General features: G+C 33.0%; 1 protein-coding gene and 1 long non-coding RNA gene across 2 annotated transcripts; one reads left to right on the forward strand and one right to left on the reverse strand.

Annotated features, from left to right (window-relative positions):
• Positions 1–769: 769 nt before the first annotated feature.
• Positions 770–2976, reverse strand: LOC136225612 (uncharacterized). The gene is made up of 4 exons (XR_010687188.1): positions 2726–2976; positions 1965–2095; positions 1808–1867; positions 770–1282 (listed from the first exon to the last, which is right to left on the reverse strand). It is a non-coding gene; the product is annotated as an uncharacterized lncRNA (long non-coding RNA).
• A 5070-nt stretch (positions 2977–8046) lies between these two features.
• LOC136226769 (cyclin-A3-1-like) lies at positions 8047–13947 on the forward strand. Its single transcript, XM_066015420.1, has 8 exons — positions 8047–8631; positions 9048–9280; positions 9376–9451; positions 10896–10972; positions 11083–11116; positions 11763–11912; positions 12434–12568; positions 13585–13947. Exons 1-8 carry the CDS (start codon positions 8161–8163, stop codon positions 13690–13692), a joined length of 1284 nt encoding a protein of 427 aa, XP_065871492.1. The 5' UTR covers positions 8047–8160; the 3' UTR covers positions 13693–13947.
• The last annotated feature ends 1880 nt before the right edge of the window (positions 13948–15827 follow it).

The raw sequence follows: 15827 nt of genomic DNA on the forward strand, positions 1-15827 counted from the left end.
GGATGATATGATCGGTAACTCGGCTTATCAGACATAAAAAACCAATTTGATTAAGGTAGTGATCTTGCCCGATCGTAGGAAGATCGTCTGTAGTTCAATGCCTATTAACTGTGTAAATTAATAAATTGTTACATGTTTATAATCTTACCAAAGTTATAGTTGCTTTCTTTGCTTAATGTGAGTAAGTTTCATATACTTCTTATTCTAACACAAAAGTTTCTGCCTTGTAATTAATTCTCAAGACAGAATTGCACTCTAAGTTCAACATATTATTCTCATCTAATCCAAACCAATACAAAAACTAATTAAACGATTTTCTATAGTATAAACCTAAGACGTGAACTAAACTAAATTTAAATAAGTTTTCATAAAAAGCGTTCCATGTGGGTTCGATATCTTTTATTACTACAAGCGAAACCGTGCACTTGCGGAAATCGCTCAACAATCAAACATGTGATTCGGTGGAATAAGTTTAAACACTTAAAAGATCTTTTCAAAAAATCAAAGATATATGATTCGGTGGAATAAGTTTAAACACTTAAAAGTATCTTCTCAAAAGATCAAACATGTGATTCGGTGGAATAAGTTTAAACACTCACTACAAGAAAAATAGTAATTACCAACCAAAAATCTGGTTGCTAAATCGGTTTCTAATACGTTTTTGCAACCAGATTTGTATTTTTAGCAACCAAGCTCACTTCATCAACTACGAATGAGTGAATTTTTGGACAGCTTTTTTATATATATTTTTCTGGTAATAAACAAACAATATAAAATGAATAAACAAAATATATTTAGAAGTAACAATAAAGTTATACATACTCTTCTAAAAACTAAAATTATACATACACTGAACTAAATTTATAACTAATAGTAAGTTCTAAAGGTTTCATAATAATATGTGATCACCAAAATGAGGGTGGGGAGTAAGAGTTCGATATCCACCCTCTTTCAAAAAAACAATCCTCTCGAAGTCCTAAAGTCGGTCAGGAGTGATTTGGATTTGCTTTAAAGATGTATAGACCGAAGATGAGTGTGTATTAGCATAAGAGGTAGATGCACTTTTAATGTTGGGACTTGAAGAAAAAGAGTTGCTCTTGTATTTCTAGGAAGCGACATACATATGAGATGCAGCTGAAGCTAGTCCAGAAATCCCTCCATCTCTATTAACCCCTCCACAAGCCACATAGAATGCTTCTGTTTGATTAATGGCTGCCTCAAGTTCAGTAGGTGTCCGTTCAACTTGTTTTTCTTGTTGTTCAATAGTGTTCTGATACCCTGCCTACATTTAATATGACACAAAAAATTAAAAATATGCATCGATATTCTATTTAATGAACACAAACATTTGTATACATTCTTAACTAGTAATCCATTCCACTAAAACTAATAATCCATTAGTATATATTTTTTACCTGTTAACATGTTACACAAAACTCACTAAATCCTGTCAACATTTTAAACAAAAATATAATATAAGTAAATGAAAACTTATAATCCATTCCACTAAAAATCCTCATATCAACAACATGTTACACAAAACTAACATATTGCCATATATACTGTGTCTAAAACTGAATAGTCTCTAGAATAAATAAACATGTCCAAAAGCTATAATGCCACTGCTCTTGCTTCAAAGAGAAAATGCTTTTAATGATGCCCACAAAGATAAGATAAAATTCATGAAACGAAGTATGATATAGCAGTAACCAATAAGATTGTGATTTAGAAGACTTATATATCAGTGCATATAACATTAACTGTGGTTTAAACTTATATGAAACATATGTAATATTTCAACACATACCTCTCCGGTAGAGTTCAGCACTAACGCTTGCACCAACTCCACTTCCACTTAACTCGTTACCTTCCATAACAAAGGCAATACATAAGATAAAGTGTGCAAGCCATGCCTTTTAAGCAAAAAAAAAAAAATAAAAAAAGACTTTGTACAAGGCTTATACCAAATTTCCATAAATCTAACTTTGTGTCCCTTTTTATGGTGTAGTTCATAAAAGCATGGGCATCACTAGAATCCCATGCTCCTGCACAAAAACCCTTCCTGATCTGGTGCCTTCCATAAAGAGCATTCAAGCTAAATGCAAAACAGACATGCACATTCAAAATGTCAATCATAATCGTATCACAAATATGTTAGTGTGTCGAACAATCTCTTCTTCCAGACTTCCTTTAAATATGCATTGATGAAACTGAAAACTTGAAAACTTGGAAGTAGAGCTAGTATAAATAAATGGGGAAAAAGAAAAAGTCTTAAAATAGTCTCGATGACAGAGAACTTTAGCCTAATTGGCCTTGATTGTCAAGCCTAAAAACTAAAAATAATATGTAATTCTGTATTACAGAACCATATTGCTACATTGCCTTGATTGTCGAAGCCCTTGCAACATCTAGGGGGAGATGGTACCTGGGTTAAGTACCTGACTGAGAGATCTAGCAACGCACAGAGGAAAATCAAGTGGCCTGCCATAGGGCGCAAATGTCGTAATCCATTGACACAAATAGTTCATGCGAGAAAATCTCAGTTTCTTTGGGTCATGGAGATAAGTTTTCTATAAAATTAAGATGTAAAATGAACGAAGATTTTGTGCTAAACAGAGGAAGAAGCTCAAACAGAGTTAAAGTTCGAATTTAGAACTTCAATTTTTCTACTGAATTTTCGAAAGCTAATTTAAGATAGATCTATAAAAAAGATAAGATAACCCACCTTAGAGCAGTTACGAATTCAGTTGAGGTGACCGGTGGAGAACTGAGGCGATTCGCGGTCGGCAAGAGATGGAGAACTGGGGAAGAGAGTTACGATGATCGGCAAGTGATGGAGACTTGAGGCGAAGAGGGTTACGGCGGTCTCTGAGAGATTGAGAACTGAAGAAGACCATGGAGGCGAGGAACGAAGATAGTGGATGGAGGCGCAAATGAGAGAAGGAAAATTGAAAAAACCCTAAAACTTTACTTTACTCGTTTATATTATCAAATTATAAAATAATAGTATTAGTTTTTATTTGTATTAGTTATAGATAGATATATTTGAAGTGGTGCCGGGTACTAATATTAAGTAATTTATAGTGTAGTTTTTTTATAAATAAATATTATTAACCCAAATAATAAGTATTATAATATTATTTAAATCCAATATAGCAAATTATAATATAAAAAAATAAATATCAAATTATAACTATTAAATATAAATAATATTATTAACTTAAAACTATGTACATTTTGATTTAGAACCTCCAAAATTAAATTATATTTATGAGTTTATTTATGAACTTGACCGAACTTCGAGTCGTACATCGAACTGTTCATGATAGCGGCGCGACTCATTTGTAGTGCTAACAGTTGGTTTGGAGAAATGAAAATCAGGTTTATAAACAAGTGTTCGGGTTTAGTAAAATTGAAATTTAGGGCAAATATAATTGCAACCAGAAAATATATGTTGAGACAGATCCGGTTGCAATATTTGCAACCAAGAGAATTTTGCAACCGTATTTTTGTTTCAAATGTATTTAAGAAATCTAATCATTTCCTTTGCAACCTATGGCAATGACTTGCAACCATATTGGTTGCAATTTTGCAACCGATTTTAATCTGGTCTCAAATATTGGTTGCTAATTACCGTTTTTCTTGTAGTGACTTAAAAGTATCTTCTCAAAAGATCAAACATGTGATTCAGTGGAATAAGTTTAAACACTTAAAAGTATCTTCTCAAAAGATCAAACATGTGATTCGGTGGAATAAGTTTAAACACTTAAAAATATCTTCTCAAAAGATCAAACATGTGATTCGGTGGAATAAATTTAAACACTTAAAAATATCTTCTCAAAAGATCAAACATGTGATTCGGTGGAATAAATTTAAATACTTAAAAATATCTTCTCAAAATATCAAATGTGTAATTCAGTGGAATAAGTTTAAACACTTAAAAATATCTTCTCAAGAGATCAAACATGCGATTTGGTGGAATAAGTTTAAACACTTAAAAAATATTCTCAAGTTCAACATGCAATAAAAGAAGAAACAACAAAACTCTTCATAAAATGCAAAATATGGCGAACGAAGGAAAAAGTCCCACGAGGCGAATGCCTAGATGGCAAAAGTAAAGCCTATCAAATGGTGAATGATGCAAAGAACGCCTAAGAAGAAGCCCGATGTGGCGAATGCAAAATATGGCAAACAAAAAAGCCCCACGAGGCGAATGCCTATATGACAAAAGTAAAGCCTATCAGATGGCGAATGGCGCAAAGAACTCCTAAGAAAAAGCCCGATATGGTGAATGCAAAATATGGCGAACAAAAAAAGCCCCACGAGGCGAATGCCTAGATGGCAAAAGTAAAACCTATCGAATTGCGAATGGCTCAAAGAACGCCCAAATAAAGCTACAATTGGCGAATCTTCTTCATCAAAAGCAATGAAGACTCGTCTTCATCCAAGATAATGAAGCATCGTCTTCATCAAAGATAATGAAGTCTCGCCTTCATAAAAACAAAGTAAAAATAGTTTGGAAAATAAGTAAACGCTAAAAAGGCAAGTGCCTAGAGTACCAAAACCCAAAAAAGCGAATAATGTTTAAAATGGGGAACAAAGCTAGAATGGCGAATGTCTAGAATGACGGTAGAACTATGTGGCTTTAATTCCTAAAAAATTAATAGGGTACGTATGAAGCTTGACAAAATAAGAAATTATCAAGTCCAAGCCAAAAAGATTGGTATATTTTGATAAGTCGAGAAAAAAGAGTTTTTTGAGTTACACTCCCGAACACTTTCATTGGCTTATTTGATGCTTAGAAAATTTAAGTGACGTGTCCCATTCCTACTGGTCTGGGGAAATATGTTTAATGGAAAAACATTAAATATAAAACACGCTTTATACAGTCCTAAAGAGATTTTTAAAGGGAGCTTCTGATAACAGCTCAAATTATTCTAGAATGAGGAAACAACAACAACAACAAAGCCTTAGTCCCGAAATGATTCGGGGTCGGCTAACATGAACCACCATATAAAACCGTGAAATTAAGCCGTGTCAGCGACACAAATTCGCTCCCTCCACTCCGTCCTATCCACTACCATATTTTCCTCAATACCCAGTAAACTCATATCACTCTCGATCACCCTCCTCCAAGTTTGCTTAGGTCTTCCCCTACCCCTCACCACTACATCCCTTTGCCACTCTTCGGTTCTCCTAACCGGTGCATCAAGCGCTCTACGTCTCATATGGCCGAACCACCTTAGTCGGTTTTCTCTCATTTTATTCTCAATAGATGTGACCCCTACTTCTGTCCTAATTATTTCATTACTCACCCGATCCTTTCTCGTATGACCACACATTCATCTCAACATACGCATCTCCGCTAATGACATCTTATGGATGTGGCAGTGTTTCACTGCCCAACACTCCGTACCATATAACAATGCTGGTCTAATTGCCGTCCAGTAGAATTTTCCCTTCAATCTATTAGGCATGTCGGGGTCACAAAGGAAACCCGTATCACTCATCCACTTCGACCACCCAGCTTTAATCCTATGAGCAACATCTCCATCTACTTCTCCATCCATTTGGATAATAGATCCTAAATACCGGAAGCAATCCGAGGCCTGAACAACTCTATCATCTAGGGTGATTGTCCCTGCCTCCCTACTTCTATGGCCGCTAAACTTACACTCCAAATATTCTGTCTTACTTCGGCTCAACTTAAAGCCTCTAGATTCTAGAGTTTGTCTCCATAGTTCCAACTTCCTCTCCACTCCTTCTTTCATCTCATCAACCAACACAATATCATCTGCAAACAGCATGCATCATGGTATACCATCTTGAAGTGAACTTGTTAGTTCATCCATAACGATGGCAAAAAGAAATGGGCTTAGTGCGGAACCTTGATGCACTCCAATCGTAATAGGGAACTCTTCAGTCTTCCCAACACTAGTACGTACACTCGTGCATGCTCCCTCATACATGGGATTTATGCATGATTAATATGGAATTAATGATAATTAATGCAGGAGTCACTAAACCGTTATCAAGGAGAAACCTCCGATATTGATGATACTAACAACTCCATTAATACTGAAACCATCGAGTATAACTAAAGTAACATCAAAACCCACATTCAAGGATAATAAATGGAATTAATGCGATTGTTACAGAATTGCATATAAATATCCCATCTTCATGGGATCAAAGGTACACACATTATTCTAACCTTACTTTTGTGATTATAATTTATTCTCTTAAGAATATTACTGACTTAGACATCGGAGTGTTCCTGGCCGATCCCAACGGCGTCTCACAAGGAAGTGTTCCGATCAAGGAATTTTTCACAAGTTATCAATATGGAAACAAATAAACACATCCGTTCAAAAGCACCACGTGAATGGTAAGTAATTAAATTTTTTGTCAGAAATATATATTTTTTCTTCTTTATTTTCCACTTGACGACAAACCACCCTCAACGAATTTATTTATGATTTTCGGACAAAAGAATCATAAATGAAACCAAAATTAAACTATTATGAGTGTAATTAATGGAAGTAGACTTTAAAGTACGTCCATTAATTATACTCATAATTATTTAACTACCATACATACTTAAAAAAAATAAAAAATAAAGATGTTATATAAAGTATTAGGGTTTTTGCTATCGTTAGAGTTCTTATTAATTTTAATCAAACTCAGGTCTTCCATGCATATCGTGATTGGGTTACTGATGGTTTATCGAGGATGACACATAAGTTTCCCTTTGGGTGTCTATTCTATCTACACCTTCGGGTTCTTTAGCTCAATGCATGCTTGATGATAATTTGTGTGTTTCGCTTTCTAAGATGATTTTGGACTAATGTTTATTTTTGTTTTATTTGTGATAGTTAAACAATTGTGAATGTAATTAATGGAAGTAGACTACTTCCATTAATTAAACTCGTAATTATTTAACTATCATAAATAGAACAAAAAAAACAAAAATATTGTATAAAGTAACAAAGTTCTTGCCATTGTTAGAGTTATTTCTAATTTTAGTCAAACTCAGGTTTTCCATGTGTATTATGAAAGTAATATGATTGTTGACGATTTGGTGAGAATGAGATATGAGTTTTCTCTTAAGGTGTTTACTCTGTCTACTCCTCTAGCGTCATTGTCTTTGAATCAATACCTGCTTAATGATAACCTGGACGTTTCTCTTCCAAGGATAATTTATGTTCCGTTTGTTTCGTGTTTTCTTAAAAAAAATGGAAGTACACTTTAGTCCTGTTTGGCAAATAGCTGATAGTTGTTAGCTAATGGCCCTGTTTGGGAATTAGCTGTTAGCTGATTACATTAGCTGATTTGACTAGCTGTTTGTGTAGACATGTTTGGTAAAAATTAGTTGATTGATAATAGCGGTTTGTGCAAAAAGATGATTAAGGGCATTAATTTTGGCGCAGGAGAAGAGGGAGTCTATCTATTAGGGTTAAAGAAGTCCATTAATTTTAATATTGCAAAACGCTAATTGAAAAAGCTCCTAAAAGGAGCTTTTTCTAAATTAACGTTTTCATCCCAAAACTCTCTCCACCAAACACTCCAATCAGCGATTTCAGTGGTCAAACCTCTAAAATTGGTCAAAACCGTTCTTTTTATCTCAAAACGCTCTTTACCAAACAGGGCCAATAGCTTATTACATTAGTTGTTAGCTTATTACCTTTTTTGTTAGCTGATTTGACTAGCTGTTTGGACTAGTTGATTGTGTAAATTTGTTTGGTAAAACTTAGCTGATTACTAATAGCTATTTGTGTAAAATGACAAATAAGAACATAGTAAATCATTTAAAAGAAATGAAAAAAAAGCATTTTATCAAAATTAGATTTTTAAATCTAATAAACTCTTTCAAATATGTGTTGATCATAATGATCAGAGGTGTCAAACCTCTAAGTTTAGCCTAAAAATCTATTTAAAAATCCTAAACAAAATCCAACCAATTAATTGACCGGCCCAAAGAAACCGGTCCAAAAGTGAATCATTTGGGCGGTAATATACATTTTTCAAACGCTGAAAGAGGCGGCATCCGCCATTCTCTTCCTCCATTCCCTCCCTTTTATACGTTTCTCTATCTCTGGTTGAAAACCCTAATTTCTGGTCACAATTTGATCTCATAATTAAAACTTCGATTAAAACCAGATGGGTGAGAATGAGAATCGCGTTAATCTCACTCTCTCATCATCCAAGAAGCGTGCTTCTACCGCTACTCATTCTCTGCAACACTCTAAGAAGCGGGTTCCGCTTGGTGAACTTACTAACTTACCTTGTATTAATTCTACTAGGAATTCCGATTTCCTGAAGATCCAAGAATGCATACTGAAAGAGGGCGATTCGTCGACCGTTGAGTTGATCCAGAGCTTGGGCGTTGATGCCAGGGAGAAGAATGTACATGAAATGAAGAAGATGAGTCCGGAGGATCCGGAGAACTCGTCGAATACTGAGTCTACTCATAATTCGGACGTGGAGACCAGTCAGCAGATAAATTTCAGAGTAAAGGCAAGGGATGAAAATCAAAATGATGTAGACAGCTCGCCGATGTCGACACAGGATATGGATTTGATGAAACCTTCTTACTCATCATCTATGTATGGGTATCTTCATTCGTTGGAGGTATAAATTCATTAATTCTGTGTTGTTTGAGCTAAGCTGATATCTATTGAGAAATGAATTAGAACAAAAGAATTTAAGAATTTGCAAATTAGCCCTAAATTTTAATGAGGATCACCTACTGTATCTTTATTCTGCTCTAGAAAATTATTATTAGCTGGTTTTGCTTAGTTAGATTTTTGATGCTGTTCAAGATGTGAGTCTCGAGAAATAAATGAAATTCAAAAAACTGTTTCAGTACCTATCCTCTCCGTAATCTTCCCATCCAAACAGAATAATAATTGGAATATATACTCTGTTTTTTTTTCCGTCTTCTATAGATTCAGTAGCGTACTTCTGACATTTCAATTTGAGCATTTCAACATATATATAGGGATATAGAATTCTCATAGACTTAAAAATGATGGGTGGTTATTTAGATGGAAGAAAAAAGAAGATGCTTGCCAAATTACATCACTGCAGTACAGACTGATATTTCAGTGAGAATGCGAGAAATTCTAGTGGACTGGTTGGTTGAGGTTGCAGAAGAATACAAGCTTGTCTCTGATACCCTTTATCTCACTGTATCATATGTTGATAGATACCTTTCTTCACAAGCTCTGAGCAGGAACAAGCTGCAGCTTCTTGGTGTTTCTTGTATGCATATTGCCTCGTAAGTAGCTAACAATTAACAACTCTCTCTCTCTCTTTCTTTTCTTTTGGAGATTGTTCATATTATTGGATGTATTTCTTGGTTTGTTCATATAGGAAGTATGAAGAGATCAGTCCTCCAAATGTTGAAGACTTCTGCTACATAACAGATAATACTTACAAGAAGGAAGAGGTCAGTGTCTATCCTCAGGAATTGGAAAAAATGTATTAAACCAATATGAGTATGGCTGTTAATTTCTGACATAACAATCTGTTTGACTTGACTCGTTTGACACGAGCAATCAGAAAGGGTCACGGAGGATCGACTGACCCTCCGGCCAACCTGAAACCCCTAAAAGGGTGGTTTTTGAAGGGAACCGTACCTGCGCTGCCTCGGCTGAGAGTCCCCAACCATGGCTTCTCTTCTTCGAGAAACTTTTCGTTAGACGAATTGCATGCAACCAATAAATATATAATTAAAAAAGTGTTATTTTTTTTGAGAAATCTCACGGTTGGTATATTTTTTAATTCAATCAATTAATTCCTTACTATTAGGAAGGATTATTGAATATGTATTTATATATATTTCCTATTTACCTTTTCATTTTCTAGCTTTCTTTCATTTTAATTCCTTTTTTAATTTTCAATTGAATTTCATGGATTAATTGGTGCAGTTTTTGTTAAGAAAATATTAAGAGATCAACAGAACGCGAATTCGCGAGCTTTGAATACAAATTCTACTATGCAACTTTGACATGAAGATGTATTATAACTTTTAATATTTATAGTAATTTAATTTTGGTGTAATTTTTTATTAATTTTTTAAGAAGTCAAATCCACAACCTCCATCTCTCATTTCAGAGTGTACTAATTGAACTAGGCTCCTTTGATTTAATTTTGGTGTAATTAAGTATATGATGGTGATAGAAAATGAATTGTTTAAAGTTTTTAGATAGAAATATATTAATTCTCATTATAGGTAAACAAATACCATTTACTAGCATTTATGATAGGATATATATTTTATAGTGTTTATTTTATTTTTATAAATATATTTATTAGTATTTAAAAAAAAATTATACACATTGGAGCTCCTCCGAAGTTTCGGTTTTGGCTCCGCCATTGTTTCACACTATTATTATTTTGATTACATTTATGTTATATATAACGTTGAATATATAAATCATATGCTGCTTGTTACATGATAACCCTTTTTTTTTTGAAGCAAAATATCATTAATGAGTCAAAAGCCGGCAAAAGTTTAATACAGAAAGGGAAAACCCACTAGGGATATTATCAAAGTAACACTGACTAGCAACTTGAGAGGTCGCTCTAGCAAAAGCATGAGCTAAACCGTTTGCTTGTCTTCTAATGAAACGGATAGTGTAACCGTTTTGAGATGATAAAAGTGTGCGACATTGCCCAATAATATCACCAAATTAACCCATTTTAAAACCCTAAATACTGAGTCTAGTTTTTTTTTTTGTTTTTGTTTTTTTTTTTCTGAAAGGAGTCTAGATTTTTTTGTTTCAGAAATCTATTGAGAAAATCTGTTTTGTTTTCTCCCCTCCTGAGATCTTGGAAACTAAAGTAAACTAAACTAAGAGATTGATTTATATTCTATTTTGTCTTTGCAGTTAGCAAGTATGGAGAAAGATGTTCTTGAATTCTTGAAGTATGAAATGGGCACTCCCACAATAAAGAATTTTCTCAGGCAAGAATACAGATAAATCATTACTAGATTTCCATTTGAGAATCTATTTCTCTCCTGTATACTATTTTTTCGAAGCAACTAACAAAAAAAAATGTACGTTGAAAATCCAGGATTTTAACAAAAGCTGCTCAGGAGAATTGTGAAGTAAGCAAGTTTTTTTTCCTCTGAATTCCAAATGTTTATTATTCCTTCCATTCTTATAAATGACGTTTTAGAGTCATAAGAAAATTCTTAAATATTTGACACTTTTTTTTATTATTTCATCTCTTTTTTACAATCTTATAGTTTTTTTTTTTTGAAATGTTTACAATCTTATTATCCTTAGTCGCTATAATGGACACATTTTTTAAGGGAGCAACTGAGGGTAGTTTTTATCTTTAAATAGCTTAATTAAGTGTTTCTTGGTTGTTGTGATTTTAACAAAAGTCATTTATATATAAGAATGGAGAGAGTACTAGATTTAATACGTAACTACACCTATATTTATTATTTTATTTTATTTATTTTGTCATTCCACATCTTACACTTGTCAAGTTTGGATCTTAGACGATCTTATTGATTTAATAGACTTCAAAATCGATATGAACTTGTCTATTTAAACTTTCACCTATACATATTTCATACTATGTCTGCGAACAAGGATGTCTGAAGTTCACAAGTTTAGGTGTATGATGGATCCACTTCCAATTATAAACAAATATAAATAGTGATAAGTTTATATGTGTAATTATATAATATATCCGTGCTTTCACGTGTATTTCCGCTAACTCAATATGCATGTACTTTACAGTCTACAAATTTGCAATTTGAGTTCTTGAGTTGCTATCTTGCGGAGTTAAGTCTGTTAGATTATGAATGTCTCCGCTTCTCATCATCGTTAATTGCTGCATCGGCTGTTTTCCTCTCAAGATTCACCATCCAAGCAAAAGAGCATCCGTGGGTAAGAAATTTATTCTATTACTATTTACCCCCAAAAGAACAAGGATATAAATCCGATTGTGCTCAGGGTCTTTGTTATTATGCTTATGTGGATGTAATAAATAATCCAAAATTTGGGGGTTTTGTTCTTGGAAGAGATGATGATAAAACATAGGAAACTAAGGTAAATACTTTGCAAAATTAACGAAACAATGATCTTGACATATGTAATTCATCATAATTACTCTAGATTAAAGCCAATAATATAGTCAAACTTATCCATGTCATCATTTCGTTAAATTTTTAAATGGATTTGTATTGATTTAGTCTTCACTGTAAAGTTCAAAGAATTTTATGTTACGAAATGAAATTTAGGAACCGTAATGTAATGTTAGTAGCGTCATAGTTTGGAGTCATGAATGCACCATATGAAAGTGTACAAAATTGCTTTAGTCAAGAAGTGAATAAGTTGCAGGATATTAAATGCAACTTCACTAATTTGTAGTCTTATCCTCTTCGTAACATTATTTTGCATATTTGCAGAATGCCTCGTTGCAACGTTGTTCAGGTTACAGGCCATCTGACTTGAAGGAATGTGTTCTTACCATTCATGACCTCCATTTAAATAAAAAGGGTAGCAATTTGAAAGCAATAAGAGATAAATACACTCAGCATAAGGTATTCCTTTTTGTCATCTTGGATTTTATATTTTGCCAGTATTCATATTTATTTCGTTCTTCATATTGGAAGCATAGAAGAAAGCCAATTTAGCCATATAAACACTAATTACGAAATAGAACAACCCATCTTAGGAGAATCTGAATGTGGTTGACAACCTTTTATGCATTTTGGAGAACCTTGAGCTTATCAGAAGTCAGAACAATGAACCATAATTGAAGGCCAATGGCAACTCTAAGTCATAAATCCTTTTAATAGTTTCTCTATTGTATATTTGGAGTCAAAGTTCCGTTTCAAGTAGGCATTCTTTGTCATGTTGGCATTCATAAAAGTGTGAAGAACTTTTAATAAAAAAACATAAATATTTTGAAATCACAAAATATGCGTAACTCTTGATTTTTGAATCAAATAATATGCAATGTGTAAACACGATGAACAAAATGACTTTCAAGTATACCATTTATAATGTTAAGAGGGAAATTACTCCATCAATCATAGATATTTCGTAACTTACCCCTTAATTTTGGTAATAAAGAATTAAGTATTGCTCTTGAAGTTAATGAAAAAGTTCAATTTTATCATCATCGTATAAATCGAAATAATAGCTCAATTTATCATTTTCTAAGAAATTTGATTGCTAATTTTAATCAGTATTTATTTGGAAAAGAGTAAATTTGAACTAAAATTTCTATTGTGAGTAAAGTTATGCTAAAATTTTCACTACGAGATAAGAGTAAAATTGATTTTTCGCAACAGTCTTATTGGCAAATATGACCATTATCCTTACATATTACAGGTTTTTGGGGGGAAACAACTCACATATTGTCACTAAATTGTAATTAGAGCTGTTAGTTTTCAATACGATTTATGTAGATAACTTACTTGGCACAATCCTTTCGATTTGACACAATCTTTTTTGATATGATTATCATTTTTCGTATGAAATATATATAGTTGACATAATTGAATTACTAATGGCAGCTATATTTCCTCTTCGTTTATTTTTGTTGAAACAGTTCAAGCGAGTGGCCACATTGTGTCCAGGTGTAGAAATCCCAATGTGTTATTTTGAAACTACAGGTAAATACAGTAGTATTACCAAAGAGCTTCAGTTTGAAGTTTGAGGTCTTGAATTTATTTCAATTGGAAAAAGCTCTGTTGAAAGTCAACTTCCGGTTGATTTTTAAGATTGGGGCTTGATCATGGAACGGAATACCCACAGTGCAGCAGCCATTACTAACTAATATCCTAAGTTACAATCCGAACTTTCATTAAACAAAAAAGAAGATACAATCCAAACTTGGAATACCTTTTTTCATCTTTTCTAATTCTAGCCCTGATGGTTGTAAATCTATTTTTCTTTTCTATCAATTTAATTTCAATAATATGAATTGTTTCTGTGTTTGATGCTGAGTTTTTTTTTTTGTTAAATTTTCTCTTATTTAGGAGCAATTTTTTCTGTTATTCTGTTTTGTTGCTTTGCTAAGTTTTAAGTGTTTTTCCTTGTTAATCCAAATTTCTATACTTTTTAAAGAAAAGAATAAAAAAATAAGAAAAAGATAACTTATGTTGGATATGGCTCATAATATCCAACGGGCTTATCCCGGAGTGGAGCGGAACGACGGGATAAGCCCATCTTGGAACGACATTGACAAGCTAGGATTAGTGGGCCGGGGGTGCGGCCCCCGCGGTATGGTACAAGGGGTATTTGAGTAATTTTATTACACACTATAAATACATGTAAACTGTATCTCTTTTACACGATCAATAAGAAATAAACTGTTCATCGCTTCCGGAGACGTAGGCAATTCAAAATTGCCGAACTTCGTTAACAAACCTTTGGTGTTCGACCTTTGCTTGATTATTTTGTTTTATTTAGCTTCGTTTTCAACAACTTCTTTATATGGTATCATGTTATGAACAAGGAATAAGGAAAAAAAAAAAATGGAAAAAGCAAGTGGAGGCTCTTGATTGATCTCCTACCATTTGATTCATTAAGTCTTTAATCTCTAATTTGGATGATTTAATCTTTTATTTTCGGTTATATTAGACTTTTGATAATGAAAATTGGTTTTGAATATAAAATTTGATTATATATTAAGTCCATGACTAATTATTTTTGAACACATTAAACCTTGTTTTTTAAACGGAGATATTAAGCTATTGATTTTTTTTTTTTTTACACATTAAGCCTCCTTTTGGATGATCGGATTACATGTATGATTCAAATTCTGTTTAGCAAACAAAATTGCAAGTATGTCATTGTTTTAATCAATGTTATCAGAACCTGACCGGACATTAAACCGGATTTATAGTTGGATCATAGGTCATTTGGTCAGATCGGTGAACTATGGAACAAGTGTGATTTGTGTTAACTTTTGTATCAAATTAATTTTTTAGTTTTTGATATTTGAATTTTTATATTTAATTGGAGAAAATTTTATTACATATATATATTATTTATAATATCATCCGGTTCAACTAATTCGAGTCAACTGATTGAACTCATTGACCTTTGGTCAAGTTATCAAACCGGTTCGACTTCTCATCTGATTTTCAAAACATTTATACAAACTCTTCTCTAGCTTACATACGTAATCTTCTTTTTCTTTTTTCTGGAAACCATCTGGTTACTACTTGTGTATTTCTTTTTCCAAATCACCATGAAGAAAGACCGTTTTTCATCTATTTTCTCAACCTCCAAGTCATGATTTACTACTAATTCTAGTACAGTACGAATGGATGTAATCTTCGCCACCAGTGAGAAAATCTCATCAAAGTCTATACTTTTTTACTGTATCCCTTCACAACAAATCGAGCTTTGAATATAGGTTGTGAATTAGCTTCTTCATTCTTGATTCTGAATATCTATCTGTTCTTCAAAGCCTTATGCCTTCAAACAACTTCACTAGCTTGAAAGTTTTATTCTCATGCAAGGATTTCATCTCATCTTACATGACGCCGATCCACTTATTTTTGTGTTTGTCATTGATGGCCTTTTCAAAGTTTTCTAGTTCTTCTCTATCGGTGACTAGGATATATTCATTTGGTGAATATCTAGTAGAAAGTTGAACAACTCTTCTAGATCTTGTTCGAATGGGAGAACTTTCTGGAACCGGTGTATTTGGGCCCAATGTATTTTGGAGATTCATTCAGTGTGTATTTTGAGGACTCATTCTACTTTATTTTATTTTTATATCTTCTAAACCAAAAACATAACATGCTAAAAGTTCGGTAATAATAAGAGATTTAATCCTAA

The sequence above is a fragment of the Euphorbia lathyris genome, chromosome 4, assembly GCF_963576675.1.
Source record: "Euphorbia lathyris chromosome 4, ddEupLath1.1, whole genome shotgun sequence".
NCBI lineage: Eukaryota > Viridiplantae > Streptophyta > Magnoliopsida > Malpighiales > Euphorbiaceae > Euphorbia > Euphorbia lathyris.